This window comes from Cetorhinus maximus, chromosome 28, assembly GCF_964194155.1.
Source record: "Cetorhinus maximus chromosome 28, sCetMax3.hap1.1, whole genome shotgun sequence".
In the NCBI taxonomy this organism is placed as follows: domain Eukaryota; kingdom Metazoa; phylum Chordata; class Chondrichthyes; order Lamniformes; family Cetorhinidae; genus Cetorhinus; species Cetorhinus maximus.
The window spans coordinates 14601632-14625414 of NC_135906.1; the positions used below are offsets into that span (position 1 = coordinate 14601632).

At 42.4% G+C, this 23783-nt stretch overlaps 1 protein-coding gene across 1 annotated transcript in view; it reads right to left on the bottom strand.

The window, feature by feature from the left end:
* LOC144668818 (uncharacterized) overlaps positions 1–23783 on the bottom strand; it is a 144636-nt gene that overhangs the window by 59750 nt on the left and 61103 nt on the right. Inside the window, exons 9-10 of the mRNA XM_078531193.1 lie at positions 4588–4800; positions 646–1164 (exon numbers count right to left, since the gene is read on the bottom strand). Of these exons, the coding sequence (XP_078387319.1) occupies positions 646–1164; positions 4588–4800 (732 nt within the window). The remainder of the gene's footprint in view (positions 1–645; positions 1165–4587; positions 4801–23783) is intronic.

The window sequence follows — 23783 nt, forward strand, 5'->3', positions numbered from 1 at the left end:
AGATCCATCAAAAGTGCTGCAGCTTTGTATGCAAGCCCCTTCTGTCTGATATATTTGAAAGCAAAAGATAAAAATTCTAGCTCTCTCATGAGGTTCAGGTTACTTGCACTTAACTTTGGGGTGCAGATATACTGAAGCCAATGCACAAGGGGACAATCTCACAAAAACTAAGAAATTAGCAGGCTTCTATTTTTGTTATTGAGAAATCTAGGTGAGATGTAAGGGTCAGTGTAAAATACCAGCAAGGTAGAACACCAGCTGGAGGGGAAAAAAGAATTAGCTTGTGTTTTAAATCCCTTCAGAGTTCACTGAGATGATGCATAGTTTTGATATTCTGGGAAGGAATCAGTAATGAATGTGTGACAAGTCCTGATTTTGATAGTGAGGATGAAATTTCTTGCTAGCATCTCTACTGGTAAGAGGATAACTAAGTTAAACCTCTATCCTTCAAAGCAAAATGAAGCTGGCCCTCTGCCTCCCAATAGCTAAACAAATAAAGTGCATGATGATTAATTCATTTGGTGATTCAATAAGTTAACTTAATTCAACCATGTTTGTAGGTAACCAGGTTTGCTTGTTTTTAAAAAAAAAATTAGGATTTTACAAATCTGATCACCTTAAAGACTAATAGTGATCACAACTTACTGAGGTTTAAAGGTGTATTGTCATCTTGGGGGGACCAAAACAGCTTTTTTGACAGTAGCTCTCCTGACGTCTGAGGGGTGTTCATCAATGATCTACCTGTCTTCCCTTGTTCTGGAGATTTACTGGACATTGGCTTTGGTAAAATGGGATGCACTTTCTTGAGTGTCGATGATCCTGCCTGAGACTGGCCCTTTGGTGGACTGTTCATGGCCAACTTTGGCGATTTAGCTATATGGGTTGTTTCTCCCTGACACTCCTCCCCGAGTGGTTTACCGGGAGCTTCTTGTTTTAAACCAGACATGTCCTTTGGTGAACAGCTCTGCGGTTTATCACTAGCCAAAGTTGAGGGTAGAACACTAGGTATCCCTTTTCTTTTCATCAGTTCATACAATGTACCGATGGGGGCACCACTGCTTTCTGAATCCGGCACTCCAAATTGCCTCAGGTGGAAGCGAGCATGACTTGACAATCCTTTGCGAGTTTCAAAGCAGGTGCCACATAGCTGACAGGAATTCAGCACTAAAATAAAAACAAAACAAAACAAACAGTCAATTCTGACAGAAACATAATGTTTTAATAGTCCTAACTTGTTCCCAAAATGGCCAGAACTGTGCTGGCTGAGCCATGCAACAGAAATATCCCAGTCTGGTTATAAACAATTTATACCGTTTATCCTGGCTTATTGCATAAAGTAGAATAAGATTTATTGCATGGAGGAAGATAAAGGTGATAGCAGCTACCCACAGGTCACCTCAATGGAGTAAAATAAAAGAGGCATAGAACTTGCTCCTCAGAATATCTGTACTTATGGGGACTCTTTCCAGGAACAGTGTAATCATCTGTTTTGTGCTCAGACAGAAGCAGTTCCAATTAGATTACATCACCGTAAAAATCCCCCACAAACACATCCACTCAATTACTGGTGGCAGCACATATATAGGCTAATAGTGCAATCTCATTTCTTTGCTATTCTGTTGATTATTTACCAAAAACATCTGAACGTTATTCCTTAACATTGTTTCTTAAGTCAATCCTGAAGGCTCCCTCTCGACTACTCCAAATTCTGATCAAGCACATCATAACCCATTTCCAGTAAAAAATAAAGTGAGTCTGTGTAAGGTCACTGCCACATCCCATTCTCTTGCCTTATGTCTTTCTTCTCACCTACACCCCCCATGCCTTCCAAATTAAGATCAATATTAAAGTCTCAATTTATCTCCTTTTAAAAAAAAATACCTGGTACCATCCTTGCTACTGTTAAGAACATAAGCATAAAATCAGAAAAACACCCTTCAGCATATCAAACGATTAGTTTGTCAGAACATGTATGACTATTGTGGGCTTAATCCAACTCATGGCCTACTGAGGAAAGATTTTTTTAGGTTTCAGCCTACGTAAAAATCCTTTTCACTTTTATCTCACTGTTTGCATCTTTTTAAGTACCCTAAACAATGAAACATGCCAAGTATGACCTACCAATTTTTCGGGTCATTTCAAAGTCCAATGTCTCACTCTGCATATATAGCAGAACAATCAATGTGACATTATCATCACTTATAATGACCTTCAACTTGACTGACGTAAGCAGAGGTTACTTTCAATAATGTTAAATGTCTTTTCTTACCGTTGCCATTTCTATAAATGAGAAACGTTTTAAGATTTGTCAATATCTAGTTGTGTGAGCTTACAAATCTCCAAATACCACCTTTGAGTGGCCTACTTTCCTAAACTATTTGACTCGCCTGAAAATCAAGACTTCCTCCTTATAACACCTTTGTAGAGGTCACCCAATAACACAGGAGGATTTCCAGAACTGATGCTCTGTTGATCACAGCTGCCCAAACAGAATAATTATCACTCATGCTTTTGTTAAATAATGTAAAACCTTTCATCCTTCTGAAGACATCTTAAAAATATTTGCATCAGATCAGTATATGTTGTCAGCCTAGATAGGAGTACACTGTGGGTTTGTGCTGATGCTCATCCCAACAGAGTTACTCATCTCAGTTTCATTTTTACACTAAGGTTCCTTTTTGCTCTCAAGAGGGTAGTGGGAGAAACCATTTATTAACCCTAGGCACACATGTCCATCTTCAGGCTGATCTCAGAGAAACACTGATAAACTTAAAAGCAGGTATCAACTTATAAGAGGTTAACTTGTCCCATTTATCTCCACCTGTCGTTAGATCAGGTGCAGTGAGGCCCAATGAGCTAAAAAAAACTATCAGGGCAAAACATGGACAGGATCACAATCATTGACTCACCTACAGGGTTAACAGCAGTTCTACAACAGCATTAATCATACTATCAATAAACCCAAATTGAAGCACATCTCACTTCACAAGAACTAAAACTAGTGAACATAGGATGCTTTCTCCATCAGGTTGCTTCCCTGTTCAGTTAAATGTGAATGATATTGCGCTTCTTGGTCCAGTTACACTACACTTGTCTAGACAGTGACTGTGTGTGCATGGCACCAACACAGATCGAATTTCTCTTAATAAATAGCCCATGAGTACATTGTGACATTTGAAAGCCAAATAGTATATGATAGTGACATGATCACCACCAGCAAGTGCACGTTCATTACCACAGGACAATATTCAAGCTGTAATGATGATTTTCACATTCAAGTTTGAACTATTTGAATAATATTCTGGCTAAATGCAGCCAAATACCTTAGATTGAGTTCTTTAAGCAGTTCAGCTGGAAAAGTCAAGTTCCTCCTGTTCAGCATAAGGATTCCATTCAACATACACGAGGTACAGCTTTACAGTTCATTTTTGTGCACAACAGCAAAACTGCTCAGCAGCATTAGCACAAAGGACATTTTGAAGGCTTTTATATATACCTTTGTCAATTTCTAATCAACTGAACATGCTCAAAAATGAAGCACTTGCTTACAGTGACTACTATCGCATTTAGTATTCATAGGTGAAACACAGCATGATCCAGAATAAGGATCATCTGCAGTTACCCAACAATGTGCGTTAGCCTCAATCACAAGAGAACAACATCCTTCTGCAGAAGTGTGACATTTTCCATTTCCAAGATATCATCCTGCTCCAAGTGAGATTGAAATTTATCAAAGATTTTAAAAAATTCTTTCAAAGGATGTGTCCAGCATTTGTTGCTCATCCAATTGTCCTTGAGAAGGTGGTGAGCCACCTGTTCTGTCCTGTATACCTGTGTCCACCAAATTGAGTTACCCCCAAACTTTTATTCAACAGGGCTATCACAGGCAGCAAGGAATTATTCATTCTATAATAGATAGAGAGATTTGAATAAAAGTCCCAAAAGATAGGGTAAATCCTAAATCTCTTGGATTTGCCAAATTGAAGAGAAAATCTAAACTTGAAAATTTAGAAAGGGATTGCAAGCTGGAGGAGTTTTGATCCTGTGTGGCTATTACTGACACTCCAAAGTACCTGGCCTTGACAGAACATGTTACCAATCGATCAGCATGCAGTAAGCTGCCAACCTCATCCACACACATGACGTAATTCTGAGATGAAATGCTTCCAAGCACAAGATCTTGCCAAGCCATCTTTGTCTCTCTCCTTGTTGCTAATTCAACAGTTCCTGCAGAAGTCACAGCTAAGGGCTGGCCAAAAGCTAAAGCAACCTCCGCAAATATAAAAGTTTGAAAAACAAGGGCAGAAAAGACGTAGGGAGACCATAAATGCAATACATATTTTAGAGTGAATGACGAGTTCAGTTTTGTGCAAAAATCAAGGCAATCAACATACTTAACTACTGCAACTGAATGTGGAGTACTGGCTTTGGGAACAGCATGCTAAATGCAAACAGAAATGCTGTATTTTTCCCTTTAAATAGTAAAATTCATGCAGTAAAATTAGCACTGTTATTATCCAGGTTCCTTCGGATGGAATGTTGCCATCTCTGATGCTTCACTGATCGAGAGAATTGCTTTAAACTTACATTTGTTGGACTGTAGCGAATCTTCCCCTTGGGTCACCAAGGCAATTTTAGGAAGTGGCTGCTTGGGATGCACTGGAGTTGTTTGCGAGTTAGTGTCCAGTGTTCCCAACAACTCATTTTTTTCCCGGAGTTCGGGTTCCCCAGAACTATGCCCAGATGGCAATTCCAACTCCAGAGTGGACATTTCGTCATCATCAGGATCAATTATCACCACTGGGGGAAAAGAATAAAATTGAAAATGATTTAAGCAGTTAAGAAACTCAAATTCCTTTCATGCAAGTCCATTGTCCATAATATAAAAACTGACAATACCAAAGGTGGCAATAATAGAGCTGTTGAAATGTCCCATTCTCAAGCCACTGGGTTTTACTGGCTGTATTGTTGCATGAGTAGAAATCACCTTTCAATAACCTATTCAAGCAGCCACGCTTCACCAGTGAGCCCAGATACGAACTAGGAACAGGAGGCAACCATTCGGCCTCTCGAGCCTGCCCCACCATTCAATAAGATCATGACTGATCTGTTCGTGTTTCGTGTTCCACATTCCCACCTACCCCGGTAACCTTTGATTCCCTTGCCTAACAAGAATCTATTTATCTCTGCCTTAAAAATATTCAGTGACCCCCACCTTCTGTGGCAGAGAATTCCAAAGTCGCACAACCCTCAGAAAAAAATTTCTCATCTCTGTCCTATAATTTTAAAACAATGCCCCCCTAGCTCTGGACTCACCCACAAGAGGAAATATCCTTTCCACGTCCACCTTGTCAAGACCATTCAGGATCTTATATACTTCAATCAAGTCACCCCTCACTCTTCTAAACTCCAGTGGAAACAAACCCAGCCTGTCCTCATAAGACAACGCGTTGGTTCATTCCAGGTATCAATCTGGTAAGCCTCCTTTGAACCCCCTCCAATGCATTTACATCCTTCCTTAAATAAGGAGACCAAAGCTGCACACAGTATTTGAGATGCGGTCTCACCAAAGCATAACATCCTTACTTTTATGTTCAATTACTCTCTTAATAAAAGATAAGATTCCATTAGCTGCCTTGATTACATGCTGTACATACTAACTTTTTGTGACTCATACTTGAACACCTGGATCCTCTGCATTTCAGAATTATGCAGCCGTTCTCTGTTTAAGTAATACTCCGCTTTTTCATTCTTCCTGCCAAAGTGAACAGCTTCACATTTTCCCACATTAAACTCCGTTTGCCAAATCTGCCCACTCACTCATCCTATCTATATCCATTTGCAGCCTCATGTCCCCTTCACAACATACTTTCCTACTTATCTTTGTGCTGTCTGCAAATTTAGCTATCATGCCTTCGCTCCCCTCATCTAAGTCATTGATGTAAATTGTAAAAAAGTTGAGATGCCAGCAGAGATCCCTGTGGGACTCCACTCGTCACATCCTGCCAATCAGAAAAAGACCCATTTACACATTCCCTGTTTTCTACCAGCCAGCCAATCTTCTATCCAGGCTAAAATGTTACCCTCTACACCATGAACTTTCATTTTCCGCAATAACCTTTGATGTGGCTGCATAATTCTGAAGTGCAGAGGATCCAGGTGTTCTAGTATGAGTCACAAAAAGTTAGTATGTACAGCATGTAATCAAGGCAGCTAATGGAATCTTATCCTTATCAAATGCCTTCTGGAAATCGAAGTCAGTACGTATACAGGCTCCCCTCTATCCACTGCACGTTACTCCTTCAGAGTGCTCTAATAAATTGATTAAACATGATTTCCCTTTCATAAAGCCATGCTCACTCTTCCTGCTTGGCTTGAGCTTTTCTAAGTGCCCAGCTAAACCCTCTTTAATGATGGACTCTAACACCTTCCCACGCCAGGTGTCAAGCTAACTGGCCTATAGTTTACTGTTTTTTACCTCACTCCCTTCTTGAATAGAGGGGTTACATTTGCAACTTTCCAGTCTGACAGAACCTTACCAGAATCTAGGGAATTTTGGAAAATTAACACCAACGCATCTACTAGGTCCCTGGACTATTCGGCCACAGAGTGTACAACAGGAAAGCATGGTCCTCTCCTGAAACTCCTAGACTCATAATGCCTTGTAATTGGAAAGCAATTGAGGAAAAACTACAGCTGATTCTGCCCCACACCCCCATGCCTCCCCAGGGCTATAGAGTCCCAATGACAAACACAATGCTATCAACTAACACAGCATAGATCAGAGGACGATTCAGAGATCTTCTGGTTTGGGAGACTTAATGCTACCCAGGGTGGTGTCTTTAAGCAGTAGGATATAGGAAGAATTAGAGATGTTAAAATTGAATTTAGAAAGTTTAAATGAGGGTGATTGTTTTAGATGTCATTTCATTTAATCTCCAATCCAATGGGGGCCCCATCCTTAACTCAAAATGGTCTTCTGGCTCAGCAGTTGTGCACACTTTTAAAAAGGCATGAAGACTACACATTATACAATGTGCCAAACTGCACCCATGAAAGCAAGAGTTATCTCCATAGTTCTGGTTTTGCAACAAATACAGTAAAGTAGATTGACAAATAACTGCTTTGAGTTATTTTTCTCTTCATTTCTGCCGCACTGTAGTGGCAAAATCACACCAAGCAGATAAGTAACATGGATTCCAAACAAAAATATACAACACCCCCAGCTATGAACTATTCCAACAAGGTATTGAAACCCCAGCCTCTGAAGACAATCATATATACTCCCTTTATAATATTTTTGTTAAGAATGATGGGAAACGCAACATTTTTTTGCATTTTAGCCACTAAAACTGTGAGAACTACTTAGAAGTACAATTAGATTAGACACATTCAAATATTGGTTGCGTTTGGTTATTGCTGCAGTGGAAGCAATTTGAAGTGATTAGATAGAAACAAAGAAAATTTACGGCACAGAAGGAGACTGTTTGGACCATTGTGCATGTGCTGGCCAATCAAATTCCAATGGATTTCACGTGATTCTTTTCAGAAAATTGACGTAAGCATTCCAAGTCAGCCTCTGGCGACACTGCCGGTGTGTATGCTTAATTGCTTTCCCTGGCAGGGTTTTATCAGTAATGGAGGCATATGGCGATCAGTTAAGTTTCAGAATCACTTTGGAGATATTGAGATTCATTTCCAAGTTATTTCTTGGTCTGTTTTCATATCCTGTTACATTTTGCACTGAACTCTCTTAAAACCCACATATTTCTCCTGCAGGATCCACACTGTTTACAGCCTTCCCAAGGCCCTTACAGAAATCTCTTAGCTTCTTTTCTCGCTCAATTTTTGCACAGTGATGACTCAGCCTTAGCATTTATAGCACTTCACATGAACTGTTTCATATGTGCAATATCCTGTTTGATACTAAACTAAATATATACCCCAGTCTGTCACTGAAACTGCCCTGTTCTACCTCCGGAATGTCATCTGCCATTGCTACAAGCTGACCCCACCAGTATGGAAACCCTCATTCACTGTGATGACTGATTCTCCTGATCTTCATCTCAACCCAACCTCTGCAAACTTCAGCTCAAAACCTGCAGTCCATGCCCCACACATGCAAAGTCCCTTCTCTCACATCTTGCTGCCTTCCCCACATTTTCAAAAGCCTTCTGAAAACCTCTTTGCCTACACCTTTGGTCTTCTTCCCCTCTTTCATTCCTTTATTTTTGTTACATCCACCTCTTAGTTTCTTCCACATCAGGAACACTGTGACTACAAACCACTGGTGAAGCACCATTAAGTTAGCGCAATTCTGTCCCAAGTTCTGGCCTATTGGTAGCCACCACACCAGAAAGAGAAAATATATGAAAAGTATGGAAGATGAGGATAGTCTTGAATTTCAAAAGGACATAGACATTGGTGGATTGGGCAGACAAATGAAGTTCAATGCAGAAAAGTGAGAGGTGATTCATTTTGGCAGGAAGCATATGGAGACACAGTATAAAGGGAGAAATGCAAAAGGTTGCGCAGGAACAAAGGGACCTCGGTGCATATGTACATAAGTCATTGAAGAACTGTGTCCAGTTCTGGGCACCATTCTTGGGGAAGGATGTGAAATCACTGGAGAGAACACAGAGGAGATGCGCAAGAATGATTCCAGGGACAAATAACTGTCACTACGAGGAGAGATTGGAGAGGTTGGGTCTGTTTTCCATGGAGAAAAGAAGGCTAAGAGGAGGCTTGATAGAGGTATTCAAGATCCTGAGTAATACGGACAGGGTAAATAGTGAGAAAATGTTCCCACTCAAGAGAGCATCAAGATCTAGAGGGCACAGATTCAAAATAATAGGCAAAAGGAGAAGTGGTGTTGCGAGGAAAAACTTTTTACCCTGAGGGTAGTTGGAATCTAGAACAAACTTCCTGAAAGGGTGGTGGAGGCAGGTTTGATTGAGGTATTCAAAAAGAAATTGGATTATTATCTGAAAAGAAAAAGTACAAGGTTATGGGGATAAGGCAGGGGAGTGGGATTAGGTAGAATGTTTTTCAGCGGGCCAGCGCAGACTCGATGGGCTGAATTGCCTCCTTCTGCACTGTAAAGATTCTGTGAAAAAAACTTCTGCATCTAGTTAGAATGTGCAGGTCACAGAGAGGAAGAGGCAGCACACGCAGCAGTTCTATGATGGACTTAGAAGGGTTGTATGCATTTAAACAGGTTAGGAGTCAGACAAAACAATGACATACATGAAAAAGCACTAAAATGTTTGCCAGAGTATTTTTAAAAAATATAAACGTTTTATAAAGGGAATCAAAAGTCTTTACGACCCAAGATCAGCAATTATACTATGAAATGGCTGAAAATTGAGCCTGAACAAACCCGGCCATTTGGAACAAAGTAGTTTCATATTTCAACTGTTTTTAAGATCAGTTAGAATAAGCGAGCTCTGCTAGACATAAAGGTGCCCCAAATTAAACCAAAATGCAATAAAGCATGAGAAAAGTTTGGATGCCCCTACTTTCAAAGAGCTAAATATATAGATATTTAAAAGGGACAAATTTTAAAGATAGCGACATTTTGTAGAACAGATGTTGCTGAATATAATAATACAGCTCCACAGCTGTTTAGTATTGTGCAATTCTGATGATAAATACTTTAACAAGCAACTAATAAATTTGATTAAAATGCTAAAATGTGTTTTCCTCTCATTTCACCAAATACTCAAACTATACTTTTAGCTTCCCTCCCCCAACACTTCAGCCTGTATGCATTTTATTTTACAATTAAAGCCAACCTAAAACTGCACAGCCTTTAAGAAGCTATTAAATAAATGCACAAAAAATGTGGCCAGTGACAGAATTCATCTTGAGATAATTGCTTGTGACATCTGAAGAGTAGGGCCTGAACACTACCTGTTCTAGCTGAGAGATCATCCAGTTCACTGAATTAGCCACAGTCCTAAAATTCAGGAACTTCAGTTTATTATTCACAAAGCACTAAGGTGGATATCTACAGACCCACCAAACTGTGGCTACAGGCATGCCATACTTCATGAAACACATTTTAAAAAACATTAAACGCACTATGCGCCAGGCATTCATAGCCAAAGGTTCTCTGAAATTCAATAATAGGATAGGTAGATGGGTGGTTGAAGGAAAAAGGAATAAAGGGATATGGGCAGAAACATAGGATTAAAACTACCGCTCTCTTGGAGGATAAATGCCTACTCAGACGTGGATTGAATTCTGTTTCTATTGTAATTTCAATGTTATGTTCATTAGCTGCCTGTCAAGAGCTTTAATTTTCTTTTAATGGTTCTGACATAATTAGCAATATCACACTATGGTTTATATAGCTGACCTGTGGTTCAGGTGAGAAACTGTTCTGACGACATCAGGCTGTTCAATCACCACACAATCCTCACTGACCATCAAAAACTATTTTTCAATTATATTTCACCAAAGAGACCAAAAAAAGCACTGAAATTATAATATTTCACTAGGGGTAGAAATCCAAAAGCCTTTAAGTGTGAACTCCCACACAAGATAAAAACTTGTGCTACACAAGGCAGCCGATTCTTGCCAACAGCTTTTAAAGCATAGAACATGTGCTTCAAGGGGCACACCAGTTAAGCACACAGGTATTCCTCGTTTTCACAGCTTAAGGTTGCGGGCAACTCAATCGAAAAAGCTTCTCTTTAAAGTGAGCCTGCCAAACTGTTATGGTCTGCAGAAGGGGCAAGGAATTGCATCTCAGGAAAAAACTGGGTGCAAATCTCATCTCCTTGCCAGATACCAGTTGATATTAGAAGTGTTACGACCACAGCCGATGCAGGCTGAGCAAGCCAAATCCCAGATGGAAACTTGTCTTACCGATCATAACCATTTATTTTGTGGTTTGAAAATGAGGGGAAAACGACTGATCCCAGAAGCTTAGAATCCCAGTAACACTGCAGGATTTTAAAATTAAGCAATTAAAATTGAGCAAGAAGAAAAAAAAACTTAAAACACACAAGATTAAAATTACACAGTTGAAACAATCTTACAAAACATTCCCCAAAAATCCCCACTTGGTCAGTATACACAAGTAAACTACTTGGCAACAGCTCCCTTATATATTTTTAACCATAAAAATACAATAATATTACCCAAGGCAAAAAACTGCTCTACTTTAGCAAAATATACCACATGACTTCTCACTCTCTCCCATTCTGTTGTGGAAATCCAAATGAAGTTCAGTTCAGAAACAGACTGCTTTCTGAAAACAAAGACTTTTCTGGCTTGAAACTGGATGGCTGCTTCAAATGCACAACTTTTCTCAGCGCAGAGCTGGTTTTAGGACATCTCCCCCACACAGCCGCCTCAACTCAGCTAAACATCTCCCTTAAATATCTTTTTTTCCCCTTTCACATTAGACTCCTAAGCACCTCTTTGAACTCAACATTTCCAAAATATAAAAATCTTCCATGTTTTCTTGCCTCCACTTTTGGGACAAATAAAATTTAATAACCTTCCCTTGTTTCCTTATGAAACCTTTAAGTTGTAAAAGTCCCTTAAACTCCCTTTGAAATTTAACCGCTGAAAAGTCATGTCCTTACCTAACACCTAACGTAAATCTTAAAACCCAACCTATTTACTTGTAATTCCAACTTCACCATAGCCTCTCATTACAAATTTACACATCTAGCATCTTTACCTTTCATCTCTCAGTTCCTACAGACATGCTGTCTTTACTAACCTTCCCCAGTTTAATTAATTACGGACACACACACAGCCTTCTTTACAGTATACCACCATATTCCCAAAAATATTGAAATAATAACATCCATCTTCATAGAAGTCAAAAGCAGTTTGTTCTTTGACAATATTAAACAAATATGCATACACTTTAAAAGCAAAGTTTAAGAAAGCTGAACAGAAACTGGTAATAACCACATGAAGTTGGCAACTCAAGAGGCGGAATTGAAAACTTATGACTGTCTGCTTTGGTCTGTGTGGGTGACAATATAAAAAAAATTAACTACCCTTATTCATCCAGCTTCACACCAAGATGAAACAATATTGGCAAAGGTCTATACTATTTCATCGCACATATACGGTGCAGAACCATACAAATTTCTATGAGAATGTTAATAACATGAACCTAAGCCATCCAGAAGCAGTATGCTTTGATGCCAGAACAAAAACAGAACTACCTGGAAAAACTCAGCAGTTTTTCCAGCTGAGTTTTTCCAGGTAGTTTTGTTTTTGTTTTGGATTTCCAGCATCCGCAGTAGCTTTTAGCTTTTTGTTTTTGCTTTGATACCAGATTCAATTATATGGATTGAAAATTTTAAAGGCACTTTATGCGTCAGCTCTTGGTTCGAGGTTGGTAATAACTTAATGAAGACTGCAAATTTAGGCTATACTGCTAACTTTGCGTCAATCTGGATCTGCACACACGCATCCAAATGCTAGTTATTATTAGCAGCCGTGGGAGCGCTATCATCCCCAAATTCTCCTCCAAGTACACATTTTTGCTGTCTGTCCATCATTCCTGGGTCAATATCTTGAAATTTCCTAACCAAAACCGTTGCAGCCTGAAGTTCAAGAAAAACACACAATATCTCCAGCTAGAGATGGGCATTAAATGCATCATTTTCCAGAATCACCGAAAACCCCAGAGCAAAGATGATAGTTAGCCCTTTGCCATCATTGGGGCCCTGATATTTTCAGGGAGGGAGTGAGGGGAGCGTGTTTGCTTTTGAAGGAGGGGGAGAAAGAGATCCCAGGAACACAGAGGGCAGCCAAATTTAAACATCAGGACCTCATTATCATTTTCCTTTTTACACTGTTTTCTGCCCAGCAGCCTGCCCAGTTGACAGGCTGGAACCGGGATGGTCCGGAGTCAGTCGGAATGGTAATCGGAAAGCAGCGGGAATTAGGAGAGAGCATGAGGGGATGGCTATCTGATCACAACAGAAGATTTGCTTGAGGGGCTGTGGGAGAACCCCTGGACCTGGCTGCTCCTGCCTCCCTCTAATTGTCAGGTTACCAGAGTCCTGTGATGTTAAAATTCCCCTATTTGAAAATGTACAGTTTAAAATTCTGGGAAGCTCTCAGTTTCAGGGAGTGACTGGGACTTTTTCAAAGTTCGCTTTGCACCTATTAATTGTACCAGGACCACTATGAAGTGAAGATACTAATTGCTCAGGCTAAGCTGACAACGCAAGTCAGAATTCCAATTACTAACAGAGAGAAGAAAGCATTTGATTCCGCTATGGCAACTTACTAAGCAAAATAGTGACTGAAAAATTTAAAACAGTGCAAGTGCAATTTTCCTCATTGTTCCAGTAATGAGTTATGTGGTGCACTCATTATCCTTCCAAAAATTATCCTTCCAATTTTCTCTCTGGGTACCCACAAACAGGGAAATTCACCAGCTTAACAATCGCTCCACTGGAGAGAAATTTAACAATTAGTACAACAAATTGTGTGACTAGCCCTTTGAGGGTTAAGCTTATGTCTGCAGTATCTGACGACTTGTCTAGTGTTAGATTGAGCCATATGTTCACATTTCCCAACAGACTGTTGATATCTCTGCTCTGCACTACAGAATGAATCCAGGCTGTCCAAATTGGCCAGCATGTCAAAAAAGCAGTAGAATTGGCCGTTACCAACTGGTTTCTGCAACAGTACTGCACTAAGAGCTTGTTTAGTCATATAATCCAGTGTGGTGGTTGTCCTGTGCCAACACTAATAGAAATGACTTGAAATCCATCAGTAAATGCCAAGAAAGCCCTGGCAATGTCAGTTACTTAGGGACTTCTGTAGGAGACCGCGACAGCTTCATATCGATACACAGAATGCTCTTCATTTTCATGTTTCTGGCAATTTTACAATTAAAAAAAAAACACATAACAAAATAATCTAAAAACTGACAAGTGAATTTGCACCATTTTCCAAAACTGTATTACAACCAGCCTTACATCACTTGATATTGTTATTAGCCAATTGACTGGGATCTGAAGATTCACTGATTTGATCCACTGGTTACACCCAACAGTTTCACCAAATAACTGATTACCCACAGGGGGCACCACAAGAACACAGATACATTGCTCCCAGTTGGGCAGCAAACATAAAGTAAACTTTATGTTCATCTGCTATTTGGTTGCAAGATACCATGCTCTAGTTTGAGCTCTTGGAATATCTTAGTCGTTTAGGTATAAAACTAGCAAGTACATTTTGTGACCAAATCATGTCGCTATTGACTGGCGTGTTCTATCCACCAGAAGCATGACTCTCTTCAGCCACCCAGCCTTTCCTGATTCCTTTGACCTTTTATCAACTCATTGGCACGAAGAGGCGACAGGCATTCCCAGAAATCACATCATCCCAGCCCTACAGTTCATTAACCAGGCATCAGCTGGTCAGGTGGTTTGGCACTTCTCAACTGCGTTCAACTCGCACATGGACAGTATGTCTCAAATCTTCACCTTCATTTGCAACAGCAGCAAATGTGCTTGCGGGCAAATGCAAACCATGTTGCACATTGTTGAGGCATGTCCATTAACTAACCTATTAAGGGCCTATGAAGTGCTTTGTATGTTGGTGATAATGCTCTAAAATAGCTGGAGCTATATGCTGGGTTTGCATATGTTAAACAAATACAAGATTTAGTTTGTGTACCCCAATCAGCTGCAAAAGGAGATGGTGCTGCAGTGGTCTGTGGCTTTTCTTTCATCTCATCTGCACTACGCCAGATTCTTTTAAAAGATTTTTCTCATAACTACATTTTAAAATTAGGAAGTACTCAAAATTATATATATACATCCAGTGGGGCCAAGTGAATAATTATATAAATGGTATTTTGTGAACTGGTGCCATTCTTAAGTGTCTCCTTCCCCATGGTTTCTATCCCACTACCATAAATCTCTGAAGTATTCAGAGAGTATCCTCTTACATTCAAGATGCTTTGTAACTGCAGCTGGGCAGCAAAGTATATGGGGTGGAATTCCAGATCCCAGGAGCTTCTCAGTACCACTCTTCAATCACAAGCCCATACAGCAAGCCTCCATGGGCTAATTTGGTTAGGACAATCATCACCTCACAACCAAAAACACTGCCATTGTAGATCCCTGGATTGCTCAGAATTGGATCGCTGGCTATTCACTATCTTCCACCCCAGGCTCGGGGACAGGGATAACTGCATGTTCAAGCACCACTACTTATAACCATTAGTGCACTTCACATCTTTTCAAATATAGAACATTCCTGCCCTGTATGGCTCAGCACTGCACCATGCTATACATGGCCCACAATTTAAATTTATATCAAGATGTATAAAAACTAAAATCTCAAGAAACACGAAATGAAAAGTCTCATTTATCAGAAGTACTTCACCTGCTCGTGCATTAAATACTGTGCCCCAATCAGTACCAGTAATCTACAGGAAAGCTCACAATACTCTCAGTGTCAGCACCAGGCTACCAATACTTTCTGTTCTCCAGTTATAATTAAACTTTAGAAAAATAAACTCTAAATCAAGACAACATAGTTTGAAAATTTATTTCCATCTTTATACTTTACTGATATCCAAGCGACACTAATTAAATTTGAGCATATCATGACATGCTCCAGCCCTGGGCTACATGTAATTTAGGCAAAATTTAGAAAAAGAGCACTGAAAATCTCATGTTCCGACAGGAAGCGTCTCTGACACTATTTGCTAAGATATGGACAAAGCATGCAAAATTACTCCCATTATTAAACTCCTCTGAATCTACATGTCAACTTCTAAGTCATCCAAAACTGAATGGCAATGCTTTGCTCTCACTTTTGGGTGTCAAAGCTTATCAACACAGAGTTCATTGCACTTTGAGTGACCCCCCAAAAAAAATTTCCTGTCTGACTCAGAATGCGATTCAAAGAGACACACTCCTGTGAACAGGAGAACGCGATAACACAACCAGTCTATCTACATCACGTCACAGCTCACCTCTGTGAATGGGACAGAAATCTAAGTGCTCCATAAACTCCCTGTAGGCCATTCCTTCATGACAAACCTTGATCACACCGAGGTTCCCCATTTAAAAAAAACAAAAATATCTATTTCCTACTTCCCTATACAAAACAGGAACAAAACTGATGTTGAAGTCAACAAACATTGGTTTAATTTGCTAAACTGTTTGTTCAAATTGAAGCTCCAGCTCACATTAGTGCTGGATGCAGGGGTGAGAATAGGTTGGAGTTTATTTTCCCTTTATATTTGCCTTTGACTTAGATGGGCTCATTTCTACCTTCGAATAGTACAATATATATTTGGTTATGAGGTTGAATATAAACGCTTAGCTTTCCAGTAATTTCTCATCAGCAAGATCGGACATCCTAAAGCAGTTTGTTAATTGTAACCAGTATATCCCTACAGCATAGCAACTCTCAACGTTTTCTTTCAAAGTCATTGGACTCTTTTTTGCAAACTTAAATATTCTTGCCTCTTCACCCACCTTCTCCTGTAACAGCGAAGTGACGAACTGAATACTAAAAGGCAAGCTTTCTTCACAAGTATTTTTCATCCTTGGGTTGTACTTCCACTGTACCCCCACCATTGCAGGCATAGCAGTTTGCATTTATATAGTGCAATTAACAAAGGAATATCTCAAGGTATGACACAGGCAGACACAAGGAAAACGGATACGGAGAGCTTAGGAAGAAAAACTAAAATTAGTCAAGAGACACCAGTCAGAGGTTTACAAAAGGTGAAGAAGCAGAAAGATCCAGAGGGGTAACTACAAAGACTTATCAAGACGGTTGAAAGCTCCACCACCAACTGTGGAATCAAAGGTGGGGGAACAGAAACCCAAAATCAGAGGGACAAAATGTTCAGCAGGTAATACAGGGCTGGAAACTGCTAAAAAAAAATGGGTGCAGCAAGATTTATAGACAAGGACCGCCATTTTGAATTTAATGCATTGCAAGTGGTTGGGAGCCAGTATAGGTCAGCAAGGGACATGGGAGAGTAGGACTTAGTGTGGGCTAGAATATGCTCGGCAAAAGTGATGTTATTCAATACAAGACAATGGCAAGACTTTGTGGGGGAACCTCGCTGATTAGGTTGATTTGGAAGTTTTATCTGGTACAAGTTGCCATCATTGATAATTCTGCATTGGAGGGAATGAGTTGAGTGGCTTTTTCCTGCTTCATGGCTTCGGAATTAGCATTCAGTTCACAGAAGGGTTTACCTTCCCCAACTCATTCCTTGTTGTCAGTCTAAGCTTCCACCCAGTTCCTTTGCTTTAATCTAAGAGCACTGAATGCAGGAATTTATCATCTGACAAAAAATAATTTCAGTGATCAAAAACTCTTGCCTGCAGCAATCCCTTCACGGAGCAAAGTAATATCAATGAGATGTAGAGACATCAGAAAGCAAAATAGCAGTGATCATTGTGACAGGTGCTCATGCTGCCCCACCCCCTTCCAGCTGTTCAGAACAATTTTCCTACAATATGCTTAAAAAATTCAAGCTATCACCAGCTTCAAGGGGGGGGGAAAAAACAAATTTTAGTCCCTATTCCCCAGTCGTATCTAATTACTAAATGAAAGTACTTGATGTTTCTTCTCATGAAGGTTTTTGTTTAAAAGCCATGCAATAGTGCAGTTATATTTTGCAAAATTTCTTTACCCCAATAGTAGGAGATAGCTTAACTGAAATCCAGTTTAAGCGCATTGATTGCTAATGGTAAATATTGATTAACATTGATAATGTAACAACAGTGACAGGTGTGTAATACCTCAGTTACAGCACGTTAGAAACACCAAGATGGTAAGCCCTAGGTCCGAAGCGCAACAGCTGCTTTTGTTGGTACACGTAAGTTATATCATGAAAACAGGCAAATCAGCCCAGTGAGTGTTAGCATTTCCCCGCAAACATGCAAACTTTTCTAACCCACCTTGTTTCTCTATCCCTTCAACCTTTCCCTTATCGCCCTATCCAATCTAATCGAGTGTTGGCACAGTTTCTGCCTCAACCACAAACCCTGCAAGTGAATTCCACAGTTTCAAGTCTTTGTGTGAGAAAGTTTCTCCTGCCTTCTGTTCCAAATCTCTTGCATTTAATCTTGCATCTACGACCCATCATTCCTGGCCTCCAGACTACTGGAACCAGTCTGCTTAAATCTATCCTTTTCACAAGTTTGAACATTTCAATGATACAGGCCTATAAACTAAACAGCTCCAAGTAGATGATGTGGAAAACACGTCTTTTCCAATGGATCCGGTGGCCCACGGATATAAAAACGGGGAAGTGTGGTAACTCAGAACTTGCAAAAGAAAATGACTGCGACTGCTGAAAATCTGAAATAAACAGAAAATGCTGGAAATACTCAGCAGGTCTGGCAGCATCAGCATCTGTGAAGAAAGAAACAGAGTTAACGTTTCAGGTTGATGACTTTTTGTCAGGACTGGAAAAAGGTAGAAGTGGATCAGGTTTTAAACAAGTACATAGGCAGGGGAAGGAAGAATAAAAGGGGTGATTAAATAACAAAAGTAGACGGTTATGGGACAAGTAAAGAAACAAAAGACAGGTCTAGAGGTGGTGTAATGGCAAAAGCAGAATCATCACCAACAGCTGCCAACTGAAAAAATGGGGGCAGGCATTATGATCTGATCTTATAATTAGCCCTTGCAAACTCCATTTGAAAGCTGCTCTCACAGAACTACAACCAAAGTATAAAAGCAACTCCAGGCACATAACTGTATCCATCACTGGTAATTCGACATGTTCACAGAATCAAACCCAATCTCTTAAAGCAATATTCTTTCCCTACCCATCCCACCAAAAATGATTTAAATAGAAATTCTCAGAAAACCTGTCTTCCTTTTGAAAAGGTATGCCATGTTGAAAGTCAACCTTTAAAAAAAACATTCAATATTACTTTCTTTGTACAAACAAAACTTACTTCACACTGGCAGACAATATACACACATTATGTTAACCTTATAGAATCTAAATTCAAGTTTTTTGAGGAGGTAACAGAGAAGGTTGATAAGGGCAACACTGTTGATGTGATGTACATGGATTTTCAAATGTGCCACACATTACAGTGCCACACAATAGACTTGTGAGCAAAATTCTAGCTTGTAGAATAAAAGGGAAAGTAGGCAATTAGACAAGAAATTGGTTGAGTGACAGGAAACAAAGTAGTGGTTAATGGGTGCTTTTCAGATTGGAGGAAGGTTTGTAGTGGAGTTCCCCAGGGAACCCCCAGGGTGTTGGGACCCTTGCTCTTCTTGATATAATGACTTAGGCTGTGGTGTGCAGGGCATGATTTCAAAATTTGCAGATGATACGGAGATTGGAAATGCTGTCAACTGTGATGAGGATAATCTTGAACTTGGACATAGACGTGTTGGTGGATTGGGCAGGAAAGTGGCAGATGAAGTTCAATGCAGAAAAGTGAGAGATGATTCATTTTGGCAGGAAGAATATGGAGAGATGGTATAAAATAAAGGGACAAACTCTAAAGGAGGTGCATGAACAAAAGGACCTTGGTGTACATTTACATAAGTCACTGAAGAAGGCAGGGCATGTTGAGAGAGCAGTTAATAAAGCATACAGTATCTTAGGCTTTATTAATAGGAGCATTGAGTACAACAGTAAGGAGGTCATGTTGAACTTGTATAAGACACTAGTTAAGCCTCATCTGGAGTACTGTGTCCAATTCTGGACACCATACTTGAGGAAGCATGCAAAGGCATCAGACAGAGCACAAAGGAGATTCACAAGAATGATTCCAGGGGTGAAGAACTGTAGCCATGAGGATAGACTGGAGAGGTCGGGGCTGTTTTCTTTGGAGAAAATAAGGCTGAGGGGAGACTTGACAGAGGTATTCAAGTTCTTCAGGGGTATGGACAGGGTAATTAGTGAGAAACTGTTCCCACTGAAGGGAGCATCAAGAACTAGAGGACACTATTTCAAAATAATTGGCAAAAAAAGTAAAAGCGATGTGAGGAAAAATTTTTTCACCCAGAAGGTGGCTGGAGTCTGGAACGAACTTCCTGAGAGGTTGGTGGAGGCAGGTTTGATTTTGGTACTCAAAAGGGAATTGGATTGCTATCTGAAAAGAATGAATGTGCAAGGTTACGGTGATAAGGCAGGGGAATGGGACATGGTAGACTGCTCTTTCAGAGGACCAGTGCAAACTCATTGGGCCAAATGGCCTCCTTTTGCACTGTAAAGATTCTGTGATTGGATCTAAAGCATGAAAATAAATCAAGCTCACTGTATTCATGTTTGCTCACTTTCTGTACACTTAAGGGCCAACAGTATAAATAAATAAGCAGCATTAATTTCTGTCAGACTCCCTCCTCTCTACTGCCTATAACAGAACTGAACTTGCACAAATTTTCATCACTTTCATCATATCCTGTTCACCCTCAGTCTGGCTTCCTGTGCCCAGTCCACAAATTTAAAACCTGTGTCCTGTTAACAGGTCTGTGGTCTCTCAAATTCCCCTTCCCTAATTCGTGCTTGCAAAATATACACTATTCTGGAAGCAGAGGCCAAACAGTGAAACGTGTTCTGTATCAAATTCACCCCCACTGTGTTCAACTCTTTTTTTGTAAATATGGCTATCATCTGCTAAAAACTGGCATGGTGTGCAAAGATCAATAGCATGAACACAAAGCACACTCCCCTTGCTTGACTATTCCTGCATAAACTTCAAATATCTTAACTACAAATTAACTACGAGTTTTCACTATGCCATCTGTCCCTCCCCATGCTGTTACTTCCACAACAGGATAAACAAAAAAAAATGTTTTTGACAGCAAATACCTTTGAGAAAACAATAGTCTCAAATGAAATCCAAAAGATTTTAACAAAAAGATTCTCTCAATTAAACTAATTTAGCCTGGCAGGAGTCAGTAAGAAAAATCACTTACCCATAATTCCAGAACTGGTACGCATTGTGTGCAGAAGGATACTTTTTTGCTACCATCTATCTACACATTCAATAACTGAAATACAAGTCAGCATGGGCTTAAACAGCAAACCACGTTTATACTTCCCAGTTTTGGGGAAAAAAATGATATAGCTTCTCTTTTATAGAGGATCGAAACTATCCAAAACGAGGCACACATTATGAAATATAAAAAATGATCAGCATGATAGGTGAACACTAGTGTTTAAAATCCCAAAATGCAAAATCCAAAATTGAAAAAATATGCATAAAAAATAAAAACACTGATCTGCTCATTTCTCCCTCGATTTTACATAAAGGGAGGATGCAACTTTCTGCGAAAAATTGACTCCAACCAAGGGGCAAAAGCAAGTGGAGAGGGGCTGCAAAGTGTCAGGCGGGCCCTGTGTTTGGTGCTGAGCCTTTTACAAAGAGATGGCTGGAATAGCTCTGAGCATTTTTTTTTTCGCAGGGATTGAATGTGGTGGAGGTTTCAGAAGAGATGACGGGGCTGGGGGTTAATCCTGGGAGATATTAAGGGGGTGGGGGGGGGGGGGGTATCAGGGTCACTGGGAGCCCTCAGGTTGTTACCAGTGACCAGGGGGGGCAGACACTGTCCAAAACGCCCTCCCCCTCCCCCAACCCCCTTTTCCCTAGTGACCAACCGCCACACTCACAGCTTCTCCACCCCCTCCCCTCCCGCAAATGAGACTTGAAACAAAAAAAAAACCCCCTCCAGCGAAACACAGCCGGGCCCCACTCCCTCAACCCCGGCCGCGCCTTACCCTCCCCTGGGCCGGCCACTTCCTTCATTTTCGGGCAGTCGCGGGGCTCGGCCTTTGTCAGGTTCTCCAGGCTGGAGGAAGACGAAGCAGCGGCAGCAGCGGCGGCGGCCATCTTAGGAGAGACACAGAGCGCGCGGCCAGGCGGGGATCGAGCGCCGCGCAATCGATCCGCCGGGGGGGGGGGAGGAAAGGAGATGGAGGAATCCAGGCTCAGCCAGCCGAACACCGGCATCACCGATCGGCCAAGTGACGTCACCACCAGCAAACCCCACCCCCCCTTCACTGGAAAGGCCTTAAACTGGCGGCTGCATCGCCAACAGGACCAAAGAACTTCAAAGAAAAATAAAAATCGGCTTGAATAAAAGCAAAATACTGCGGCTGCCGGATATCTGAAAATAAAAAAAAAGGAACAGAAAGAACTGGAAAAAAACTCAGCAGCATCTGTGAGGAGAGAAACAGAGTTAACGCTTCGGCTCCAGCAAAACTCTTCATCGGAACCAATTTCAAAATTGGTGTCAATGCTAATTTCTAACACAAAAAAAAACTGCCCGTCAGCTTGTTCGAGAGGCCGGGTGGTTGTGAAGGGAGGTGGTGTCAATGTTAGGGTTGCCAACTGCAATTAAATGTATTCCTGGAGGTTTCATCACATGACTCCTCCCCCCCCCTCTTCCTCCCCCCCCCCGCTCCTCTTCCTCCCCCCACCCCCGCTCCTCTTCCTCCCCCCACCCCCGCTCCTCTTCCTCCCCCCCGTCCTCCTCTCCCCCACCGCTCCTCTTCCTCCCCCCCCCCACCGCTCCTCTTCCTCCCCCCCCCCCACCGCTCCTCTTCCTCCCCCCCCCCCCACCGCTCCTCTTCCTCCCCCCCCCCCCCCGCTCCTCTTCCTCCCCCCCCCCGCTCCTCTTCCTCCCCCCCCCCGCTCCTCTTCCTCCCCCCCCCCCTCCTCTTCCTCCCCCCCCCCGCTCCCCCCTCCCTCCCCCTCCCCCCTCCCTCCCCCCTCCCTCCCCCTCCCCCCTCCCTCCCCCTCCCTCCCTCTTCCTCCCCCCCTCCCTCCCTCTTCCTCCCCCCCTCCCTCCCTCTTCCTCCCCCCCTCCCTCCCTCTTCCTCCCCCCCTCCCTCCCTCTTCCTCCCCCCCTCCCTCCCTCTTCCTCCCCCCCTCCCTCTTCCTCCCCCCCTTCTTCCCCCCCCCTCTTCCCCCCCCTTCTTCCCCCCCCCTTCTTCCCCCTCCCCTTCTTCCCCCTCCCCTTCTCCCCCCTCCCCTTCTTCCCCCCCCTCCCCTTATTCCCCCCCTCCCCTTCTTCCCCCCCCCTCCCCTTCTTCCCCCCCCCTCCCCTTCTTCCCCCCCCCTCCCCTTCTTCCCCCCCCTCCCCTTCTTCCCCCCCCCTCCCCTTCTTCCCCCCCCCTCCCCTTCTTCCCCCCCCTCCCCTTCTTCCCCCCCCTCCCCTTCTTCCCCCCCCCTCCCTTCCTCCTTCCCCCCCCCCTCCCCTTCTTCCCCCCCCCCTCCCCTTCTTCCCCTCCCCTCCCCTTCTTTCCCCCCCCTCCCCTTCTTTCCCCCCCCTCCCCTTCTTCCCCCCCTCCCCTTCTTCCCCCCCTCCCCTTCTTCCCCCCCCTCCCCTTCTTCCCCCCCCTCCCCCTTCTTCCCCCCCCCTCCCCTTCTTCCCCCCCCCTCCCCTTCTTCCCCCCCCTCCCCTTCTTCCCCTCCCCTTCTTCCCCTCCCCCCCTCCCCTTCTTCCCCTCCCCCCCTCCCCCCTCCCCTTCTTCCCCTCCCCCCTCCCCTTCTTCCCCTCCCCTTCTTCCCCTCCCCCTCTTCCCCCTCGCCTTCTTCCCCTTCCCCTCTTCCCCTCCCCTTCTTCCCCTCCCCCCCTCCCCTTCTTCCCCTCCCCCCCTCCCCTTCTTCCCCTCCTCCTCCCCCCTTCCCTCCCCCCTCCCCTCCTCTCCTCTTCCTCACCTCCCTTTTCCCTACCCTCCTCCCCTCTCCTCTTCCCTCCTCTCCCTCCCCCTCCCTCCTCTTCCTTCCGTCTCCCCCCCTCCTCTCTCCCCCTTCCTCCTCCCCTATCCCCCT